This window comes from Marmota marmota, unplaced genomic scaffold, assembly GCF_001458135.2.
Source record: "Marmota marmota marmota unplaced genomic scaffold, marMar, whole genome shotgun sequence".
NCBI classification, from domain to species: domain Eukaryota; kingdom Metazoa; phylum Chordata; class Mammalia; order Rodentia; family Sciuridae; genus Marmota; species Marmota marmota.
The window spans coordinates 16,631,183-16,655,994 of NW_025999961.1; the positions used below are offsets into that span (position 1 = coordinate 16,631,183).

The 24,812-nt window shown below is 36.4% G+C and overlaps 1 protein-coding gene across 2 annotated transcripts; it reads right to left on the reverse strand.

Annotated features, from left to right (window-relative positions):
- Positions 1 to 2,525: 2,525 nt before the first annotated feature.
- On the reverse strand, positions 2,526 to 12,934 carry Arl14 (ADP ribosylation factor like GTPase 14). 2 transcript variants are annotated; one of them, XR_007347491.1, is made up of 3 exons: positions 12,107 to 12,934; positions 11,009 to 11,786; positions 2,526 to 3,073 (listed from the first exon to the last, which is right to left on the reverse strand). XR_007347491.1 is itself a non-coding variant. In XM_015496430.2 (2 exons), the coding sequence occupies exon 1, from the start codon at positions 12,727 to 12,729 to the stop codon at positions 12,151 to 12,153; it is 579 nt and encodes a 192-aa protein (XP_015351916.1). In that variant the 5' UTR covers positions 12,730 to 12,934; the 3' UTR covers positions 2,526 to 3,073; positions 12,107 to 12,150. The 2 variants fall into 2 exon arrangements, 1 of the variants encoding a protein (XP_015351916.1); XM_015496430.2 differs by lacking the exon at positions 11,009 to 11,786.
- Between the last annotated feature and the right edge of the window lie 11,878 nt (positions 12,935 to 24,812).

Sequence of the window (24,812 nt, forward strand, 5' to 3'; positions counted from 1 at the left end):
AATTCTCATCAAACAACAGAGATTATATGCTTGATTCTATACAAAAGACCACAGTAAATGCTTTTCACAATTTTAGGTGGCTGCATAGGTTTGAATCTCATATCATTTCCCTATAAATGAGGATAGTAATTGTTTTACCCTATAGAATTAAATGAGAATTAAATGATATTTTTTAAAATATCTTTTTAATTGTAGTTGGATACAATATCTTTATTTATTTTTATGTGGTGCTGAGGATGAACCAAGTGCTTCACACGTGTGAGGCAGGCACTCTACCACTGAGCCACAACCCCAGCCCCTCAATACCTTCATTTTATTTATTTTTATGTATTGATGAGGATCGAACCCAGGGCCTCATATGTGCTAGGCGAGCGCTCTACCACTGAGCCACAACCCCAGCCCCTAAATAATATATTTATAAATGCTTAGAAAAAAACCTGGCCAACAGAGAATTCTCAATGTAAGTTAGTTTTTTTAGGGCTTTGGTTTTAGTTTTTCTTATATATTATAACTTGGTTACAGTGCCTCATGTTTCTATACTTTGAGATATTTCTGGTCTTTGAAAGGATTTCTTATTGTTTTAATTTAATACAACATTTGAAATGACATTTCTAGGGCCATATCTTTTCCACTCATGTTTTATGTAGGCTCTGAGGATTAAACAGCTCTTTTAAAAATAATGTGTTCCATGGAGCTGTGGTTGTGGCTCAGCGGTAGCACACTTGCCTGGCATGTGTGAGGCACTGGGTTCCATTCTCAGCACCATGTATAAATAAATAAAATAAAAATCTATCAACAACTAAAAAATATTTTTTAAATATTTTTATATATTTTTAAATAATATATTCTATCCCTGAATATAAAGCAACACATGCTCACTCTACAAAATTTAGAAAATTCTATTCATCTATAATGCAACCATCCATTTTGTATATTTTATATATTTTCTATGTAAGTTTACATATATGTGTATATAGATATATGGGATTTATTTTTACAAATTGAAATCAGTGTGGTTTTAAATACAAGATTAAGTTTTAGTATAAATATAAAATGTATCTTTTGCTTAAAAAAAAAAGAAGAGAAATGAAACAATGTAGATAATAGGGGTTGTACCATGGTGAACAGAAGATGATGTCTTGTCATCACAATTTCTCATGTTCCTTTCTAGTAGGCAACTAAGGTACATAAATGGGACCCAAATGGAAAAAAAAAATGCCTTAAAGTGAAAGAAAATTCAACTTGACTTAGAAACATAATGCCAGTTGGTCTGGGTATAGTGGCCCACACCTGTAATCCCAGTTACTCAAAAAGCTGAGGCAGGAAGGATTCCAAGATTGAGGCCAGTGTGGCCTCAAACTAAAAATGCTGTAAACTGGGCGTGGTGGCCATGCCTTTAATCATAGCAGTTCAGGAGGCAGAGCAGAAGGCCCGCTTCAACAATTTAATGGGGTCCTAAGCAGCTTACAGATGTCTGAAAATAAAAACTAAAAAGGGCTGGAAGTGTGACTCAGTGATTGAGCATACCTGGGTTCAATCCCAGGGACAAAAAGAAAAGAAAAGAAAAAGTGGTCTTTTGTGTAAAAAAGAAAGAAAAATAAACATGTAATTATATATATTTACTTATTTTTGCAAAGAGAAAATAAAGGAAGGATAATCAAAAAATAATTTAAATGGTTGATGTTAGAGATAGGTGGAATGGCTAGGGAAGCAAGGAAGACTTCTCTAAATATTCCTTTTTATATAATTTTGACTTTTGAGGCATGTAAATATTCTGTAAACTCAAAATTTAATATTAATGTATAAAAAGTGGCAAACTTTAAAATTTAGACAAAAAAATCAACTTAAAATCAACAGAATATTTTATACACATAAAAGTACACTATGAATAACAATCAAAAGAACTAAAAAAAATCTTGAACTCTTCTAAGTGGGTTTATTAGAGATGATGGTGTTGGCATAGTGATTCTGAGAATATTTTGCTAATGTTTATTTATGAGTAAATATATTGATGCTTTTTTGAACCAGAGTTCTTTGTAGAAGAAAAGGGCTACAAATAAGGAATGGGAAAGAGAAGGAAAAATCCTATGGTGTAGATTGAATTTGGAAGTGTCAGTATTATTCTTTTAAAAGAAAGTGTGTGTGTGTGTGTGTGTGTGTGTGTGTGTGTGTGTGTGATGCTATATATTCTTTTTTCTCTCTAACCCAGGGGAACTTTACCATTGAGCTATATCCCAGTCCTATTAATTATTAATTTTTTTGAGACAGAATTTGCTAAGTTTCTGAGGCTGGCCTGAAATTTGAGATCCTCTTGTCAGCCTCAGAAATTGCTGAGATTACAGGCATATGTCACCATTCCCAATTTACATGGTCTTAAATATATATTTATTTTCCTTTCTTTTTCTACCCCTCCTCCCCATTTTCTATAAGCCATACTGAATGGAGTTAGCATTCATTATTTGATTTGTTTTTCGTTTTCTTTCTGGGGGTTGTTACTGGGGATTGAACCCAGAGGCGCTTTATCACTTCCCCAGTCTTTTTTTTTTTTTTTTTTTTGGAACAAGGTTTTGCTAAATTACTGAAGCTGGCCTCACATTTACAATCCTGCTCAGACTATGAAGTCACTGAGATTATAGGCGTGCACCACCAACACTACACTGGCTTTATTATTTGATTTCCAAATACTATCCCCAGTTAAAAAAAAAAAAAAATCAAAGCTCCTTGGAGAAATAGTTAATTTCAGGCCTCAGATATCCAGGTAGGGAAATTAGTACAAGGTAAACCTAGGAAACAACCTCAGAATTCCCCCCAAACAAGGAAGTACTCAAAGACACATAGAAACTCAGCAATAGTACATAGTAACTATCTTGCAGGGACTTCCTTGAGAAAATGTGAGACAGTTGAGCATTAATAAGAATAATACCAGAAATGGATTATAACGGTGTTGGGTCACAACACAAAAGCTTGTACACCTCTTCCCCACTGAAGATCCTGATTCATCAGTCTGGGTGAGGATTGAGGATGTTCTTTCTAAGCAGCTTGCAGGCAGTGCTGCTGATGCTGATCCATGGACCTGCGTTTGAGTAGAGATTAAGGAGATGGGATATAAAAGAGAAAGTTTATTTTTATAGAAGGATGCCACCCAGAAAATGCACAAGAAATAATAGAAAAATTACTATTTTATAGTTTCCAGTTTTCCAAACAGACACTGTGACTCCCTGGTGAATGCAGTAGAAAATAAAATGTTTGTAGAATATTCTTTCTCAAAATATTTAACCACAATCACATCATGAAGAAACAGAGGGAGGCTGAAGCAGAAGAATTACAAATTCAAGACCAGCCTCAGCAATTTAGCAAGACCCTAAAAAAACAAAGGCCAAATGTTTTCTCTGATATGTAGATGCTGATCCTTAATGGAGGTGGGGGAGAATGGGAGGAATGGAGGAACTTTAGATAGGGCAAAGGGGAAGGAGGGGAAGGAAGTGGGCAGGGAAGCAGGGAAGATGGTGGAATGAGATGGACATCATTACTGTAAGTACATGTATGAAGACACAAATGGTGTGACTCTATTTTGTGTATAACCAGAGACATGAAAAATTGTGCTGTATATGTGTATTATTAACTGAAATGCATTCTGCTGTCATATATAACAAATTAGAATAAATAAATTTTTAAAAATGAAAAATAAAAAGGGCTTAGGATGTAACTCAAAGATAGAATGCTTCTGGGTTCAATCTTCAATACCACAAAGAAAAAAAAAGTATTAATGAGCTTGGCATAGTGGTATATGCCTGTAGTCCCAGATACTCAATAGGCTGAGAATGAGAATGGCTTAAACCCAAGAGTTGGAGGGTAGTCTGCACAATAAAGCCAGATTCCATCAAAAAAAAAGAAAAAAAAAAAAAAAGAAAGAAAGAAAAAAGAAAAGAAACAGGACTGGGCATATAGCTCAGTGAGAGAGTGCTTGCCTAGCATGCACCAGGGGTTCAATCCCCAACACTGCAAAAATAAAATTTAGTGTAATAATTATAAGGTTGGTGTGGTAGTATATACCTGTAATCCCAGTGACTCAGGAGACTGAGAAAGGAGGATTGCAAGTTCAAAGCCAGCCTGCCTTAAACTTGGCCAGACTCTGTCTCAAAATAGAGTTAAAGGTGAAGGAGTGGCTGGTGAGGTAGTTCGGCCTTAGAATATTTGGCTTAGCACAAGCAAGACCCTAAATTCAATCTCCTGGGCAAAACATACAAACAAATCTAGGTAGAAGAAAACCAAGAAAAGGTAAGGAAAATGTTCAAAATTAAAAGTGACATAAGCAAATACGATAGATTCTGGATCAAACAAATTCTATAAATTCTATAAATGATAATATGAAGGAAATTTGATTATGAACTACTAAATAATATTTAATAATGCTGAAAAATTGATGTTTATAATGGTACTATGGTTATATAAAAGAAGGTTGATTTAAGGATATACATGATGAAGTATTTAGGCATGAAGAATTATAAAGAATTAGAATGATTGCAACTCTGTGTGTGTGTGTGTGTGTGTGTGTGTGTGTGTGTGTAGAGATTGAGAGTGAGACCAAGAAACAGAGACAGAGAAATAGAAAAAGGAAAAGAGAAAGGGATTGAAGACCAAGAAAAGAGTTGGGAAGCTATAGCAGTAATCTAGATGAAAGTTGGCAGTATGAAAAGCTAGGATAGTAAAAATGGAAATATAAAAAATAACATTTAAAGACTATTTTAAAAGTGGCAGTGGAAAAATTAGCAATTCAATACAGAATTTGATAAATTATGTGATGAGTGGTTAAATATTTGTAGGAAAAGAGAATCTTATTTCAATATTACATCAAAATTAACTCTAGGGGGCTGGGGCTGTAGCTCAGTGGTAGAGCACTTGCCTGGCATATGTGAAATACTGGGTTCAATCCTCAACACCACATTAAATAAATAAATAAATCTAAAAAAATAAAAATAAAAATGGGATGGGGATGTAGCTCGGTGGTTAGTGTCCCTGGGTTCAATCCCCAGTACCAAAAAAATACAAAACAAAACTAAGTACATCTGCGTTAACTTTTCTCTTTCAACTTTTCTAAAGATATGAAAATTTTCAAAATAAAAAGTTGAAGAAAAATTAAATCCCTTTTCCCTGTGAGGCAAATGAGGGTGGTAGGATGGATGTGGGGAGACAGGTCAGATGGGGTTTGTGATGAAAAGGAGACTGGGAAAGGAGGGTTTTACAATCCTAATTTATTAGGGCAATTTAACAGCAGTGGCTCTAACAATTTACAGATCTTCCATGGCTTAATAAAAGTTTATTTCTTGTTCAAGTCATAGTTCTAATTAGGAAGACTGATTCAGAGAGGTAAAGCAACCTGCCTAAAAAACAAAATAAGTGACTAATCAGAATTCCAGTTCTGATTCCAAAGCCCTGACTTGGACTACGGGGTCAAATATTAGAAGGACTGTATCAGCAGCCATCACTAGAGGTGGATCCAGGATGAAGCTGTACAATTTTACACCAGTTTTCCCTGCCCTTGCATATTTCCCTCATTTTACAAGGGCATAGACTAAGGGCATGTTGCTCAAAATTTACAACTATGCTTTCTCCAACTCAATGGCTTGTGGGTGTTTCTTTTAAAATACAATATTACTCTCTTTATCCTAAGTCCCTATCTCAGTAGGACTGGAGGCAAGAGAAGGCAAGAGAAACAGGAGGTGGGCACCACATATACTAAGAAATGAATGGGGGTGTGGTGAAGCAGGGGAATGATACAATCAGTTTTTCATTTTTAAAAGATCATCTCAGCAGACTTGTATGGAAAATGCAGTTATGTAGATGGGAATTGTTGATGGCCTTTTGACAGTGGTGAGGACTGAGCAGTGGTCAGATGGAAAATGTACTTTAAAGGGAGAACTGACAGCATTTGTTGGTATATATAAGATACCAAGGAAAAAATGAAGATATTTTGTAAATTTTGGGTGCAAGAAGCATACTGGTCCATAGTCACATTTGGTTAGAGAAACAAAGAGTTTTGGTTTTTGTGTTTTTGTTTTGTACCAGGAATTGAACCCAGGGTCACTTAATCACTAAGTCACATCTCAGCCCTTTTTATTTTTGATTTTGAGATAGTATCTCACTAAATTGTTGATGGCCTCCCTAAATTGCTGAGGCTGGCTTTGAACTTGTGATCTTCCTGCCTCAGCCTCCAGAGCTACTGGGATTACAAGCAGGAGAGCCACTGAGACCAGCTCCCTCATAAGACTTTTGTGAAGAAAAAAATGTGATAGATAGTATTTGTAAAAACTACTCATATGATTGTCATCTCATAACCATCTTTTATATGTGTGTAGCACTTTCAAGGTAAAATATGCTTTCTTATGCTTGAAGTAACTTAGTTGCTAATAGTGAACACTATGGTAAAAATGTGATGGACTGGAATTGGAATTCCTATGACATTAGCTTCTGTTATGTTAAAATACTCATTAGCACTGCCCAGAAGAAGTTTGTCTGTCTCTCTCTCTCTCTCTCTCTTTTTTTTTTTTTTTTAGAGAGAGAGAGAGATAAGTTTTTAATATTTATTTTTTAGTTTTCGGTGGACACAACATCTTTTTTTTATGTGGTGCTGAGGATGGAACCCAGCGCCCGCGCATGCCAGGCAAGCGCATTACAGCTTGAGCCACATCCCCAGTCCTATCTGTCTCTCTCTTAATCACTTTGCTTCTCTTTGAAGAGAGAGCTCTTGTGAACAAGAACTTGCCAACTTAGAGGTCTGCAGAACAGAACCCAGGGGTATCTGTTTCTTGGGTTGTTTTCCCACATACCCAGTATACTGCAGTGATCAGTAAGCCTCTGAGACTGAGGGTCACTTATGGGAAACTAGCACCATAGTCTCTTCATCTAAAATTACCAGCCTCTTTGGCTTGATGAAACTCACTTTGTACATCATCAGAATACAGTGATGATCAGCTTTTAAAATGGGCAAATTAATTTTAATATATGTCAGTCATTGCTGTTGTTTTATTTATTCATCATTCTTTATTCTTATGTCCTGTAGGAATTTTTTCACATAGAATATTTAGAAAATCAGATAGAAATATTTAGCTAATATTTACCTTTCCTAATATCTGACACTGGGCTGGGGTTGTGGCTCAGCAGTATAGCGCTTGCCTCACACATACGAGGCTCTGGGTTCGAACCTCAGCACCACATAAACATAAATAAATAAAAGGTATTGTGTTCAATAACAACTAAAAAATAAATATTAAAAAAAAATCTGACACTTAGCTTTAAATCAAAAATTTGAGATTTACTCTTTAAATCTTTAACCAAGAATCATTTCTGAAGTGGTGTAATTTTGGTTGCTATCAGATCCACAGTGGTATGATACTTTGATAAAAATTTTGCTATGTTACAGATTGGGAACAAGATAAAATTGTAAGGAATTTGGGATTTTTATTAAATAAGTAGATTTTTAGCTACTTTTCCCACAGAAAGATTAACTATGTGAAACAATAATTTGCTGCTATAGTAGCCTTTTTATTATCTATATGTATTCCATAACATCCCATTGTAAACCTCAAATATATGCAAAATTTGTTTTAAAATAAAACAAAAAGATGTTGTGTCCATCGAAAACTAAAATAAATAAATAAATAAATATTAAAATCTCTCTCTTAAACAAATTTAAAGAAATTTAAAAAAATATGCTGATGAAATGCTTGGAAAGAATGTACAAAAATAAAGCAAAATAAATGGTTCAGGATCTAGCTCAGTGGTAGAGAACTTGTTGAACATGTGTGAGAATCTTGGTTCAATCTCTAGCACCACAATAAAATATGATAAAATAAAATATATGATAACAACAAATATCAAAATATAAATATTCACAGCTTCTTTCTTCCCATTTGCTAAGGAATATTTTCCTACTATCTTGCTTGTCTTATTATCTTCCCTCAGTTTCAGTCACTGTTACAAGGCTGGGGCCATCTTGGTAACTGAGATGGCACTAAGATACCCCCCCTTCAAACCCAGATTTTTGTGATCAAGTCAGAAAGATTTCAGAGTAACAGGCAATAAGTTTATTAGAAGGGATGGGAAAGGGGATGGGGGAGCACTCTCAAGGGATAGAGGGGGTTCTCTCAGAGAAGAGAGGGATAACATGACTCTCCTTCACTCCAGTTTTATTAGGGATCCCATCGAAGTTTCCTGAGAGTCCTGTTCAGGTTCTACCTCTTGATTTTTGACTGACAGCAGGATGACATCAGATTTTTAAGACCCCACTGCCTTGACAACTCTAGGTCCCTTTGGCCCATGCTGGTTCTAACTGGAATCTGTTCTTACAGATTTTATGGTAAGAGGGAATTATCTTTATCTTCCCAAATTCTGGGATCTTTTCCATGTAAGGATCACAAAATTTCCCCCCCCTTAAGGGTAACTGGTGTTCTTATCAACATTATTTCAGCCTGCATTCTGCAGATAACAGGTAGTTTGCTGAGGAATGTAACATATCCTGTTGACTTAAACTAGGCAGAGCTGTAGGTAGATTGCTTCTTGGAAAAGAAAGCACATGGGGGTCAGCACAGTGGACCCATTTTATAGAAATATTCCCTTAACCTCATGTTCCCACACTCATATCTGTCTGTCCCCTATCAGCACTATTTGTACATCTGGGTAAAGGGTTTACAGGTATATGTGTGTATGTTTGTGTTTACCCATACACCCATGTGTGTTAAAGGACAGAGGGAACACGCTAGGGAGAACAGGAGGGAAATGGCAAAGAAAGAAAAGAATGATGGAATTAACATCAAAAAAGAAAGAAAGCTACTCATGGAAAAAAATAGATCCCAGGGAAAAAGTAAAACAGCATACAAGTTTCTGGGAGAGTATTGCCAGAGATTTTGAGGAATGGCTGCTATACTGGGAAAGATTTTGAAATGATAGGAAAAAACTTACTTTATAAAATTTCCTCTACTTTAATTCTATATCAGCCAGGCACACTGGCACATTGCTGTAAGCCCAGTGATCCAGGAGGCCCAGGCAGTAGAATGACAAATTCAAAGCCATCATGGGCTATTCAGTGAGACTCCTCAAAACAAAAATGTCTGCGGCTGTAACTCAGTGGTAGAGCCCCTACAAACTGTTCAATTCCAAGTCAAAAAAGAAAAAGAAAAAAAAACAGGCTTGTGGTGCAGGCCTGTAATCCCCGCAGTTTTGGAGGCTGAAGCTGAAGATCACAAGTTCAAAGCCAGCCTCAGCAACTTAGTGAGACCCTGTCTCTAAAATATTAATATTCCTGAAACCACTAGGGATGTGCCTCAGTGGTTAAGCACCCTTGAATTCAGAAGAAAAAAAATATTTTATCTGCCCACCACACACAACACACACCAGAGACTTCCAATATTTTTTCAGACTGTTTTCTTTGAGTTTTACGTGATGACTGGGTCACAAAGGGCTTGGCTTAATTCAGATGACCAAATTACTAGAATACCCAGAGACTTAATTTTATTTTTTATTTTTGTAGTACTGGGGATTGAACCCAGGGGTGTTTTACCACTGAGCTACACCAAAGTCTTTTTTTTTTTTTTTGAAACAAGGTCTCAGATTTGAAATCCTCCTGTCTCAACCTCCCAAAATCTGGTATTACAAGTGTATGCCACTATATCCAGCTACCAGGAAACATTTTCTATTCAGATATTTTCTATAGAAGTAAATTAGCTGAGGATGTGGCTCAAGTGGCATGCGCGGGGCGCTGGGTTCGATCCTCAGCACCACAAAGATGTTGTGTCCACCGAAAACTGAAAAAATAAATAAATAAATCACTTCAATTGCTGAAGAACAAGCAAGGTTTTATCTCATTCTGTTACTGTCATTTCTTGGGCTGGGGATGTGGCTCAAGCGGCAGCGCACTCGCCTGGCATGCGTGCGGCCCGGTTCGATCCTCAGCACCACATACAAAACAAAGATGTTGTGTCCGCCGAGAACTAAAAAATAAATATTAAAAAATTCTCTCTCTCAAAAACAAGAGACATAACTCATAAATCTTCACTTTAAAAAAAAATAAAATTAACTTTTTACCCACTTGAATCAAAGTGTGAAATATGATATATCAAGAACTATGTAATGTTTTGAACAACCAACAATAAAAAATTTTTAAAAAAAGTAAATTAGTGGCTTCTAATTTTAAGATTACTAGAATGATTCAATTTAAAAAAACACTGAAGGAAATTGTAAAGGGAGATGTATATTTGAATTTTTAACCATTTGAGGAAACTCAGGGAAAATCCTATTATTAATGTTTAACATTGCCACCCTCCTGAGATCTTCCTGAAATCAGAAAATCTTTTGGCAACAATCTTTCAGCATCTTTCTTACATCTCTGTTATCACAATTTATTCTAAAAACATTCTTATTATAAAAGAAATATATATTGGCCTGGCATCCTCCCCATCCCCCATTGCCAGGGATTGAATCAGGAACTCTTATATGCTAGATAGAAGTGCTCTGCCCCTGAGCTACACCTCAGCCCTGGGTTTATTCTTGGGGATTAGAAGCTCATTGAAAACAGAGATCATACCTTATCTGTAAGACAATATTTTGGCAATTAACAATGAATGACACAGGCCTTAGAGTCACACACACCTAAATTTGAATCTTGGTTCTGCAATTCCTCAGTTAAACTACAAAGTTGTTTTTTGTAGTTTTTATAGTTTAACTTTATTTAGTCTCCATCCTCACTTTTGTTAAAATTGAGATAATAATGCCATTTTTTTTCAGGGCAGTTATGAACATTAAATGAGAAGATGTATGAAAGCACTTAGCCTATTGCCTAGCACACCCATGTATTCAATCAACAGTAACTAAGGGCTTATCTTCTGTATTATTTAAACTATACCATGTAGCATGGAAGGAAGTATGCCAAGAATTAAGTCATAATGAAGAGGAAAAGAGAAAAACACTAACACACACACAAAATGTAAGGGGCAACACCCTTGACTTACCATACCTTTATTTTCCTCTATGATCTTGGAATTTGGAGTCCAAGAAGCTGCTGTGAAAGCTGGAGGCCTGCTTCCAGCCCAAATGAGACTTATTGAGGTAGGGTAGGAGGAGAGTTTGTTAGGTCCAGGGCTCCCCTGGGAGTTCTGAGCCTGGCACAGAAATTCCAATTCAATCTTTGGTTTTGCCTCCCCTTTCCTTGTCACAGTATTTCTGAGAGTATCCTAGTGATGGAAACTTCCAGTCACTAACCTGCACCTTTCTGGAAGTTAGCGACCTCTTAGACAACATCTTAGACAACATTTCCTACAATAACAACACAGAATTTAACTTCTGTATTCAAACTACTAGCTTTATGTTGCTTCCCCCTGTGAAGGTCCCTGAGGTCTGCTTCAGCTTATCAGCACAATAGGCTGTACATGTGTTGCTAGGTAATACTGAATTCCTCTGAAGCAGATCTTAGGGCTGCAGCCTAGAGCTTAGCCCTTGTTTAGGACAGAACTTGTCCTAAATTCTACGGTACTACCATAATGCCCAGAACTTTTGGTTGCACACTTCTGTTCCCTACAGAACATAGCCTCTGGGCAATTAGCCTGAGGTTCATTGTTTAAGACACTTAGGAGGAAGTTCCCAGCAATGAGTTTCAAAAATCTGGCAGGAATCCAGAAAAGGAGCTTTATTTAGGGAATAGGATATACAAAATATTAGCTTCCAATTTTTTCCTCTCCCTAATATAAAGTTCATTTTTCATACCACTCAGCTATTGCAGGGTAGAAAGTCAATGCCTGAAAAAAACAGACTTGATTAGCAGTCAAGTTATTTAAACTTTGTTCTAGAAGTCTTTGTTCTAGAAGTCATATAAAATTAATAAAGTCATAATTTATCCCATTCCAAGTATGACTATTCTGAATCATCTAACATGTTAAATTTTTGCAAAATACAAATTCCTCATTTTTTGATCATTACCATACAGTTTCCTAGTTTCTGGCTAAAAATAACTATTTTCTAGAGTTGTTTAACTAAATTTATGTGAAAAAAAAATCTCAGGAAACATTTGCCAACTTAAGTCACTTGCTTTTCTCACTTAAGATGGAAAAAAAATTACCATTTCAACTTTATCTTTTTTGAGGCTTCAACCTTTCCACCGTCTCATTTTTGCTTGAAGAATGCTAAAGTGTCTCCTCTTGATTTTATGTGACTTTTCACGAATCCAGTTAATTTCCTGAATCCTTCTATCAGCCCATCGCCTGTGAGGGCACAGCAGGGTTGCACATACCAGTTCCGGTCACTGCAGAGCTTCTTCACTTTGAATATTCTGGTAATGTCCTCCGCAGTCAGAGCTCCAGGCACATCTTGTTTGTTGGCTAATAGGACAACAGGCACATTTTTAATATGTTCATTCTTCAAAATGTGCTCAAACTCTTTCCGTGAGACTTCCAGTCGTTGTTGATCTGTACTGTCCACAACATACACCAGCCCATCAGCGTTCTCACAATAATAGCTCCAAACAGTTCTCATTTTTTCCTGTCCTCCAACATCCCAGACTGTGAGCAAAAGGCTGCTTTCCAATTCGATCATCTCCACATTGAAACCTATTGTTGGCATGGTCGTAATATCCTTAGCAAGCTTTAGTTTGTAAAGGAGAGTAGACTTCCCTGCTGAATCAAGTCCCAGAAGAAGAACGTGGGCTTGCTTGATTTTGGAGTTCTTAGAACTCAGAAGACCCATCTGAGGCTTTTTCTTCTTTAACAATCTTTTCTTCTGACCAGAGGCAGTGTGTCCTTTCTAGATCTTGCATGAAATTGTGTAGGAGGAAATAAGAGAGCAAATGCTTTATGATATAGCCCAAGAACAGGAGCTTGTGTACATTTATATTGTGGCTTATCAACTCTTATAGGCAAACAGTATTTTAATTGCAGTCCTAGCCAATCCTGAGTTATCTGTGGTGTGAGTAACTAGCCAATATCATAGTGGCTCAAAGGGGACATTCTTTGTAAATGAGTAGGATAAGGAGTGGCGTGCCTGGCTGATGCTACAGCTTTTGTCCCTTTCAGGTGCTAGAAACTTGGAGGAAATCAAAGGATCAGACATGCACAGTAACATGGTTTAGAAGCAGAATGAAAACAACTTTTTGTTGTATTTTATTTTTAACTAATCTTCAAGTTAACTTTAAACTTTTTGTTTAACATTTTGTAAAAAAAAAAAAAATTTTTTTGTAGAACTGTAGTTACTTGACTATTTCTCTTATTACAATTGTAAATAAATAACTAGGGTTCTTAAATCATGAAGAGAGTTATCTCCTACTGCCCACCCCCACCCAGTATCTTAAGTACTTTCCCCTTGACCAGATTTCTCAGTAAGAAATTTTAAACCACCCAAGGTTATCTGAACCTTTCTCCCATAATCAGATAGAGCATTGTTTCTTGAGTCTACCAGGCAGAGAATTAACACTACTCACAAAACCAGACTTAGAGGGGAAAGTTTGCACACAAACACTTTTGAATTAAGCAGACATTCTAGTTGAAAATAGAAGATTGAATATATGTATTTATCTCCTTTCCTTCTCAAGACTACACCTAAATGACAGCAAAGAAATAAAAAGAATATGTAAACCTATAGCGAGAGGAGCAAGCAAATCCATCAAAGGGTGAAATATTTCAACAAAACTATGGAAGATGGAAATTAGGTGGAAGGTGAGCCATAACTTATATGGTATGATAATGCTCAGGCTTGCGGTGCTAGGTCACTGGGGATAGACAAGAGGCTCCAGGAATGGCAGAGAGAAGGAGTGAAATAAAGGACTAAAAATAGAGGGAAATAACTAAGAGTCTAAATAAGGAACAGAAAGCACCCACTTGTTCACACACATACCCCTCAGTTGAATGACTACTCAGCAATAAGGTGTTTAGTTCTAGGCAAAGAGGTAAAGTGGTTTTTTTCTAAAGAAATTGGTCTTAAAAAAAATGGGGTTTCCACAGCATAGTACATAACTTAGTATTGGATTAAACTATAGCCATCCTGGCAATTGGCAAACTTGCTCTTTATACAGACTTCCCAGTCATCTACAAAAGGCACAGAAGTTTCTACGCTTAGTTTGTAGCATGTCTTCAATATGAATGAGAGAGAAACCTAAACAAAAATAAGAACACTTTAAGAAAGATTAAACATGGGGAACAGAACAACATTTTCATTAAATCTAGTTAATATTTTTATAGAGATTTGAGAAGATATTATGTCCATTAAACAAGAATTGATATTATTAAAAAGATAAAAAATAAAAATAAAAAATAACAATACCTTTAACTACTGGGTTTGATGGTCCAGGCCTGTAATCCCAGTGACTAAGGAGGCTACGGAAGATCCCAAGTTCCAGGGCAGCCTGGACAAATTTGTGAGATGCTGACTCAAAAACTACAAAGAGCTAGGGATGCAGCTCTGTGGTAGAACCCCACTAAATTCTATCTCCACTACCATAAAACACTTTACTCTTGAACATTAAAAACATAAATTTTTTAAAAAATTAAAGATCTGTAATAGGTTAGAAAGACAATATGGAAGGATTCTTTCAGAAAGTAGAATATAGAAAATATGTAAGACAAGAGATGTAGAGGATAAACTCAGATATCTCAACACCTGAGTTATAGGACCTTATTCTATAGAGAATCCGAAAATATGCAAGAGAGAAATGAAACAATGCAGGACCATTTTCCAAAGCTAAAAATTAACTCTCCAAACCAAGAGGCTTCTTTTAGTGCTTAACAATATCATTTTTTAAAAGAGCTATCTTGGGGCTGGGGTTGTGCCTCAGTGGTAGAGCGCTTGCCTAGCATGTGTGAGGCACTGGATTCGATTCTCAGCACCACATATAAATAAATAAAGGCCCATCAATGACTAATAAAATATTTAAAAAAAAACAAATAAAATAAAATAAAAGAGCTATCTTAGAACTTCTGGCACAAAATTATTCATAAATATTAAGTAGTATTATATTTTGACTATCATTACTGCTCCTGTTGTTTATATAACATCATTCTGAAGGAGGAGACAGCACATAACTTCTCTGCATTATTAATCATTTTCCTTCTTTTTACTCCCTTCTATCACATCAATAGGTACTGCACACCTATTATTGTTTTACTTTGTTACTTTAGGTTACTTTCTATGAATGCAAAAGACATTCATGAAATGGCAATGATATATATATCCATTATATATATATATTTTTGTGTGTGTGTGTGTGTGTGTGTGGTTCTGGGGATTTAACTCAGGGTCTTATGCATGCTAGGCATACACTCTACCATTGACTGTATCCCCAGCCCTATTAATCTTAAACATAGTAATTTTTAACAAAAAAAAAATTTTATCTAGTTTGTTTTGTGAGAGTTCACTGTCACTTGACACCCTAAAACCTAAAGAAATCCTTTGGAGTCTCTTCTACTGAAAATAAGTACTTAAAGAGAGAGAGAGAGAGAGAGAGAGAGAGAGANCTAAAAATTAAAAATAAAAAGAATGAGGATTCAATCCTGAGTACCACCTCCCACCCCCCCACCCCCCGAAAAAGAAGAAGAAGAAGAAATTATGTGAATACTTTTTAAAAATCCTTAACCAATTCACAATTTAAAACTCATCGTGTCTCTCAGATTTTATTTATTTATTTATTTTTGGTAATGGGGATTGAACTCACTTAACCACTGAACCATATCCCAAGCCCTTTTTGTTTTTTGAGACAGAGTCTCTCTAAATTGCTCAGAGTCTCATTAAGTTGATAAGGCTGGCCTTGAATTTATGATCCTCCTGCCTTAGCCTCCCAAATTGCTGGGATTACAGGTGTGCACCACCATGCCCAACAGAAGATACTATTTATATTCATTCATTCATACATGCAGCAAATATATAAATATATATGTATTTTCCCCCTACTGTCAAAACCACCATGTGCTAGATGCCAGGTCACAAAAATAAATCACACAATTACACCTGACTTTAGGTGGCTTTCATTGGGGAGAAAATAAAAGATACATAAACAAACACAATAATATAAAGTAAAAAAAAAAAATGTATGCTGGAGTGTGCACAGTGGCACATGCTTGTAATCCCAGTGACTCAGGAGGCTGAGGCAGGAGAATCGAGAGTTCAAAGCCAGACTCAGCAAAAGCAAGGCATTAAGCAATTCAGTGAGACCTTGTCTCTAAATAAAATACAAAATAGGGCTGGGGTTATGACTCCATGGTAAAGTGCCCCTGGGTTCACTCCCTGGTACTAACTCCTCCACACACCCAAGAAAAGGGGGTCAGAGGTTAAGGGCTGCTGAGTTCAATTCTTAGTACCAAAACAAAACAAAAAAATACCACTGGTATTCTGGATATTCACAAATTATTTCAGGATGGAGGGCATCAGAGAAATATCTCTGGAGAAGATTAAACATTGACCCAAGCTTGTGGAGATATTGTGGGGAAAGGGCATTCATTAAAGAGATGGTCTACGTGAGTAGAATCAGAAACATGGGATGGATTTGAAAAAGCAACAATTTGTATACATGTAGGTTTTTTTCTATAAACATGTAATTATTAAAAGCATCAGATAAATCTAGATTATAAAACAAGAATCAAGGAAGCAGATCTGGATTCTTCAAAATACACTGGTGTCATAAAAGACTGAAGAAAAAATGGAGAGGAAGGTGAGGAAGCAGGGAGGAGAAATGCTCTAAATTAAAAGACACTCAATTTTTCAATGCAATGTNAGCAAGGCCCTAAACAACTTAGGGAGACCCTGTCTGAAAATAAAAAATAAACAGGCCTGGGGATGTGGCTCAGTGGTAAAGCACCTTGGTTTCAATTCCTGGTACAAAAAAAAAAAAAAAAAAGTGAAATTTAGGACACTGAATACACTACCACTTGAACTCTTTTCCACTCCCATATTTCCAATAAGTCTGCTTTTTAAAAAGAGGCTTAACATTTTGTGTGTGTGTGTGTGTGTGTGTTTAATTTTTTTTTTTGGAGACAGCATCTTGCTAAATCACTAAGGGTCTCGATAACTCCATAAGTTGCTGAGGCTGGTCTCAAACCTGTGATCCTGCCTCAGCCTCTGAAGTTACTGAAGTTAAGTTAAATTCAATACCTGTTCTTTATGAGGTCCAGTGTTGGTACTGGATATCCTCTATTTTAACTGTAATGAGCACAATCATGCATTATGTCTTTACTCTTTTCCCTCCTGACAAATTAGACTTCTGTTTTCAAGAATTTTGAAATTTTGTTTCAAAATTATACCAAACAAATGAGGGACTAAATTCAAGATTAATATTATATCTGAATAAAAATATGAGTTTTTCTTCTGTAAAAGAGAGTAAAACCATTTATTTTTCAATGTTAATTCTATAAGGAAGTCTACAAGTGTTTCACCATCCTTTCCTATTGTCCCAAAACATTTAGGGATTCATTTCTCCCAGCCAAACCTGAGGGAAGAAGAAAAGTTTGTTTTCTGTAAATCATTCTAAGATTATGTAAATAAAGGTGGGATTGTGAGAAAGTTACTGGCAGGCTCTGCAGTGTCAAAGGAATTTTGTTTTAAAATACAGGAAAGAAAGGAAAAAACATTTTTAAAAAGTCTAATTTATGGAAAGGGGAAGCAAAATGTCCTAAATTAGAAGCTCAACCATGTACTGTACAAACCAAATGAAAATATAGAAACTTATCTCTTGAAAGAAAGTGACATCTTATTTCATTATCTTTATTTTTTATAGATAAATAAGAAAGAATCAGGATGTGGTTATGTAACTTGCTTGGCTTATGCAGACTTAGAACATTGCTGGTTTTTTTAAAAATTCTTTTTTGAAATAAAATTTTGGAAAATTGATTAATAACATACATATAGAAAGATGCAGAAATTATAAATGTACAGCTCAAATATGTTAATATGAGTTGCAAATACCCATATAATTACCACTAGGGCCAGGCTTAAAGTTTTAAATTTTCCATTCTGTCACAACAAAAATTCCGGAACTCAAGTGTTTCTACATCCATCCAGTTTTCGGAAACACACTCTTCCCTCTAAGGAAAGCACCACATGAGAGAAATAAAGAGAAATGAGAGGCAGCTCAACATAACACAGGCTTATTTGGGACAAACCTGCTGAGGGGGCCCCAGTGGAGACTGAGACCTGTCTTTAGTTTATAGCCTGGAGTAAATATAAGGGACTAAGGGAGGAAATTTTTGCATTTGTTGCTAGGGGTTGTTAGGGAGGGATCCTTGATGTCTCCTTCATAAGGAACCAGGTGCTTTTCAGTATTTCTTTGCATGGTGATGGAGTATCCTCTGGGGTTTAGGTCAGGCTGTCAGAGTGACCTTGAGGTGACTCTTGTACCAGGAATTGAAACCAGGGGCTCTTAACCACTGAGCCACATTCCCAGCCCTTTCCATGTTTTTCTTAAACTTAGAGACAGGGTCTCACTAGTTGCTTCAGGCCTCTCTAAGTTGTTGTGTTGTGGAAATTGCATTCATCAAGAGACCAAGCACCTCTTCTTGGGTTGGAGAACTCAGGCTTATTTATGCCTGCTGCCCCAGAAGAGCTATCCCTCTGAAATTCTGGGCCTCCCACAGTGGGGCTACTCAGTTTTTATAGGGCAGTGGAGGAGATCAGGTTGCAAGGGTCATACTGGTTGCTCCTAGGTGGTTTCCAAATTGGTAGCTTCTCAAGCTGAAGAAGCAGTTAGCACAGGGCAGTAAGCTTGTGGTGGGAAGCTTGTGGTGGGAATTCTTGAGATAAGCAGTTTACCAAAGCAGAACCAAGGCAGAGAAACATCTGCAGTTTTTATCACAAGCAGCAGTTTCTCAAGATAACTGCAAGCTTACACTCCTAAGAGCTATAATTCAAACCTAGCATAGAAGTGTTATAATTTAAATGAATATTTAAACAACACTCTTACAGAGACCAGTAATTAAATAACAGTCTTACAAAGAAGACCAAAGCTATAAAATAATTTCTCTCTTCAGCTGGGGCTGGCTTTCTTGAACTTATGATCCTCCTGACTCAGCCTCCAGAGTTGCTGGGATTTCAGGCACGGGGCACCATATCCATCCTTAGAAGCTTTTCTAAGTACCATTTCTTACAGAAAGAACCAAAGATTTCACCCACATCCCAAGGTGTCCAGCTTTTCTTTCATTTGCATAGGCAAACCACCGGATCTAAATTCAAATCTAGCCTCTTGCACCCGCTATGTTGAATAGTATTAACAACAAGGAAGTTCTGATAATTACATTACATAAAATAAACTGGAAAAGACATTTCACAGAATGTGGTTCATGGTTGACTCATGTTTTTCCCCTCTCCTAATTTTTGTGTGTTAGCTAACATTTTAAAATATCGGCAATGATGTTAACCTTTTCCAGGTGAGGAACAATGTGGTGATTATGTTGTGCTGAATTCCACTCCAGCTGTTGCTGAAAGCTCGGTACTTGCCCCCTCCCCCATGCCAATCCAATAACGAGGACAGGTTTTGAGAAAAAGGGAAAAGAAGGTTTATTGCTTTGCTAGCAAAAGAGAAACAGAGGACTCCTGTCCCAAAGGTTGTGATTCTGTCCATCAGCAGGAACAGGGGGATTTTAAAGAGGTGATTCAAAGGCTGTATGCAATCCATGTGTTGTTCTCTGTTGGAGTTGTAATGCATTTATTAATTTGGGAGATAGGGGGCCAGGATTGTGGCTCAGTGTAAGAGCTCTTGCCTGGCATGCATGAGGCACTGGGTTTGATCCCTGGCACCACATAAAAATATTTCTGAGATCTTCTGGTGACATCCACAAAGTCTGGATTAGTTCATTCCTAGGGCGGGTGTGTACTCAAGGACAGATAACTCTGACAGATAACTCTGCCTAAATTGGGAAAGAAAGGTAATCCTACTTTCCCTGAGATTAGGGAGGGGAAGACATTAGGGAATAGTAGGGAGAGAGAAGATAAAGAAACATGTTCATTTTAAAAATAAGTTGCAGTGGCAGAGCAGCAAGGGCTATAGTCAAAACATAAAGTGGACCACTGTTATATTTCCTTACTGTCAATTTCTACATTCCATTTCTATGGAAAAATGGGCGACTGCTAAAAGGGGGCAAAATTGGGGAAAGTAATCCAAAGTCCTTGTTCTCTTCTGTCAGGTGGAGTGTGGGCAGTTAAGGGCATTCAGCATCAGAACAGTCCAGAGGTCCCCAGTGGCAGATGGTAGGTGACTGGACAAGCCATACATAGGGCAGGGATCATGTTAAGACAATAATAAACAAGACAATAAAGCATTACTTTTTGGTAAACAATTAACACAAAACCAATTAGTATTTTAGCCAGGCTCTGAAAACCATGAGGACAGTAACTCATAATTTTATCAGTGAAAACCAGAAGAAATTTATTAATGAAGGAGGTTAGGAAGATTTGTAGGTCTATGAGACCAGGCTCAAATTGACTCAGGACAAATTTGAGACTCTTTAGAGTTCTTTGTGATCATTAATAGTAGGCACTCACACACAAGAAGCCTTCCTTTATAGCCTCAAACTTTACTTACTTTTGGTAGGGCTGATACAAGTGTACATCTTAAATTACATTAAAAAAAAAAAAACTTTTCATGTGTCTATTTTTTGAATTGTTTCTTTTGTTTCAGTTTCATTGATTTCAGCTCTGATTTTAATTATTTCCTGTCTTCTATTGCTTTTGGTGTTGATTTGTTCTTCTTTTTCTAGGGCTTTGTGATGTAATGTTAGGTTATTTATTTGTTGACTTTTTATTCTTTTAGTGTATGAGCTCAATGAAATGAACTTTCCTCTTAGTACTGCCTTCATAGTGTTCCAGAGATTTTGATATGTTGTATTGGTGTTCTCATTTACATCTATGTATTTTTTAATTTCCTCCCTGATTTCTTCTACTCTCCATTCATCATTTAATAGCATAATATTTAGTCTCCAGGTGTTGAAGTGGCTTTTATTTTTTAAATTTTATCATTAATTTCTAGTTTCATTCCATTATGATCTGATAGAATGCAGGGTAGCATTCAGAGATCACTCTTGGGAATGTGTGCAAAACCTCTTGGCTCCTTTAGCTTTCCTCTACCAGTGATGCCATGTGCCAAGATGGGTCAGGGTCTTGCTGACAATATGTGGCTTCTCTTGGAAGCATCAGGGGCATTTCTGTCTACAATGACCCTTGTCTTTGCAGAACGTGCCCTGGTTGGCTCTCTAGGGTCCTCTCAATCTCTCTTAAAAAGCAGATCAGGTGACTCACTGGAGTTGCAAGGCCCAGAGGGGTCCCATCATCCTTTGGGTGGCTAACTTTAGAGGGCAAAAGCCAAAGTGTTGGCTGCTTTTTTTTTTTTTTTTTTTGGCCCTTTTATTTCCTTGAATTTGGTCTCCAAGTTTTTGGTTTTAAATACTCAGCAAGCCACTTTCATCAGTCTTAAAGAGGGAATAACTGGTCAAAACTTCAATATTTATAATTTCACAGTGACCTCTTTCATTTAATTGTAGTTAGTACTACACTAGTACTGGAAGTCAGCATTATATAATGTCCTGTGGGTGATGGCTTATTATCTCAAATTAACACAGGTTTGTTTTTTTTTTTGTTGTTGTTGTTGTTTGTTTGTTTTAAGCAGTACCTCTGTAAAACACTAATAGGCAAGAGTTATAAAGTTTACAAGAAAAATACAAAATAAAATTAACAGAGCAAAAACATATTCAGTTTGTGTAACAGCTATATTCCTATAACCTTGAATCTTTACTTAATTATATATTATTATTCTCCCTATTGAGATAATAATAATTTGGAGGGGGTATAGGGTACTGGGGTTTAAACTCAGGGGCACTTGGCCACTGAACAACATCCCCAGCCCTATTTTGTATTTTATTTAGAGATAGGGTCTCACTGAGTTGCATAGTGCCTTGCTTTTGCTGAGGCTGTCTTTGAACTCACAAACCTCCTGCCTCAGCCACCTAAACTGCTGGGATTATTGGCATGAGCCATCAAGCCTTACAGATGTAATCTTTACAATAATAAATCAATCTTTGAACACAACTTTTTTTTTTTTATGTTCAAGAATATTTTATTTTTTTTTTATTTTTTATTTTTTTATTTTTTATTGTTGGCTGTTCAAAACATTACATAGTTCTTGATATATCATATTTCACACTTTGATTCAAGTGGGTTATGAGCTCCCATTTTTACCCCATATACAGATTGCAGAATCACATCAGTTACACATCCATTGATTTACATATTGCCATAAATGAGCTGAAATCTAGCCTATTTTGGAGCCATTCTAACATGGAGTAAGTTGGGAGGCAGAGCCTTATCTCAGATAAGGCAAGCTCTTCACAAATAACACAATATAACATTAATCTGAAACACAAATTAAAGAAAGGCTAAGAGAGCTTTTAACTTTCTTTTTGTGGAAAAAGTGGCAGAATGTTTCCATGTTTTACAATGTTACCTTCAAACAGATCAGGCTTTCATTATCTTCCAAAAATGCATTTAAATTCTAATTCCAGCATGAAGAGTAACACCAAATTGTATAAATAAGTTATTGACAACAGGTTGCTTTATCCAGCTATAAAACATCAAATGACATGAATAAATACCAACCATATTTGTTATTTCTATACAAATCTGAGACTTTTGCTATAGATAATTTTAGTTTGGAGAACACCAACTTGTCCAAGTGCTCTCCTAAGCTTTACATTTAACTCTTTAACTTTTTAAAGTACAATTTAGAATCCAGAGTGTATGATAACAATAATCACAAGTTAGCATGGGTTAACAAAAGATCAAAGGATAGCCTTAAATATCTTATACATTTAGAAAACAGTATTAATGATCAGAAATTTACTTAGTCAAAGCAAACAGATATATAGGACAGGTCTTCAAATGACAGTGTGGCCCTTCCATGTCAGATACAATGTATAAAAGAAAGCACGTATTGGTTGTCTTGCCAGTAAACTTACATAAACTCTCATTTTTATAAACTTTTATATAACATTTAGACAAGGCTTAGATATAGATCTCAGATGCATATGTATACATAGTTGCATATATTTAGGGTGTCAACAATATTTTTATAACCTAAATAACATTTGTTAGTTTAACCAGTTACAAAGTAATCATTTAAAACTTTAAAACAGTTACAAACCCTGATTCCTTTAAGATTTAGTTTCCCCAAGTAATAAAACCTAACAAATACAAGAAAATTGTCATGATAGATAAGAGCAGATCAATGTTTCAAACTTTGTTTTATATCAGTGCATAAAATTTAAATAACTGTGCCAATTGTAGCCAATTTAACCACAAACACAAACTTTTTGAAATTTACCTTCCACAAAGGTTCTTTACACCTTAGTTTTGTCCTCTTTTATCATGGATTTTAGCCCAAAAATATTACTTTTCCAGACAAAATACTTTTTTATCTAGAAACATTTCTTTTATGTTCTAATTTTCCATACTAAAATATATTTCCATACCTATAACTTTCTTTTATCTTTTAGTTTTGGACCCTTTATTAAATTCATATTCTGAAACAGTCTGAATGTTATCTGCACCTTTAATTTACACAACAAACTTCATCCCAGGAGAGGGTTGGACAATCCAGCATACACAAAAACTGTGCCTTAATCTTTTTTTCACCCAGGTTGCATTCAAGTGGTGGGAGCACAGGATATTTTTGAGCTTGACCTATCTCTGTTATCATGATCATAAAACCATCAACTTTAAGTGAGTTCCTCACTGTCAATTGTATCCAGAGGCTCCTGTGGGGCCTTTTAAAAAATATACTAGGCATATTGATATGCAATGAAGGAGGCCCTTTCCATCATTTTTCTTCAGGTTTCCATGAAGATCCCTTTGCAGAGGCTGCCTCCAAAACACAGGTTGGCCTTAGTTTCTGTCTTTTTCTTTTCTGGGTGCAGTTATTTATTCTGCCATTCTTTTCAGGCATTTAATTTCATGGGATACTTTTATAGCAAGAATTGCTCTGCCCCAGCGATGAATATCACCTGGCCAAATGGGGTGTCCTCTCAGATCTTAAAAGGGGAGACTATTCCTATCCTCAAGTCATAAACTGACATTGCTGGAACTTACTACCACAGTCTTTGTGGCCAGAAGCCTTCACCCTCCTCCAGGAGCAAAAGGAGCTGAAAGGCAGGACAAAGGCCAGTTTCTCTATGGAGATTTTTCTATAGCCCAGGAAGCTTTTCTGGGATTCCCCCCACCCCCCACCCCCAGTTTAGGGCTAGTGTCCTTGACCCACAGTGAAATGATCTGTGGCTGCCTGGGGCAGCACTGATTTAAAAGATTTAAATCTTTTATTAACCCTTTCTTCTGGTGTCCTGCTATCCTTGCACACCAGAGGCAGTGCTTTTTGGCACCTTCAAATTAGTTCTTCATGGTTTAGGCCCCTTATCAAATATTGGAATAAACCTATGTACGTACAGGGTCTCTTTCATATGCTTTACCCCTGACAGACCAATTTCAATGTTAAGATTGCATAATATTACAGAAAAAAAAAAGACATTCAAAGGCCAGATTGTGTTACAGTAAAACCTCTTTCTCATAGACAGGCTTATACATATGGCTGGCTCATGCAGCCAAGATCTCTCTGCTAAAGAGACTATGGATAAGACCAATGCACCTTGGCCCATGTCTTAAAAGGGGCAGTAACAGATACAAGCAAAACAAAAACACAGGCAATCAGAGGGAATTCCCAAACCACAGCTGATAGATAGTAACCTTTAAAACGTACAGACCAGATAGGAGAAAAATCCCAAATTCCCAACTTTCATTTTTCTTTCTTCCCTTCC

Excerpts from the sequence above, each read along its gene's own strand:
- Arl14 (XM_015496430.2), bottom strand. The coding sequence starts at position 12,729 with ATGGGTCTTCTGAGTTCTAAGAACTCCAAAATCAAGCAAGCCCACGTT.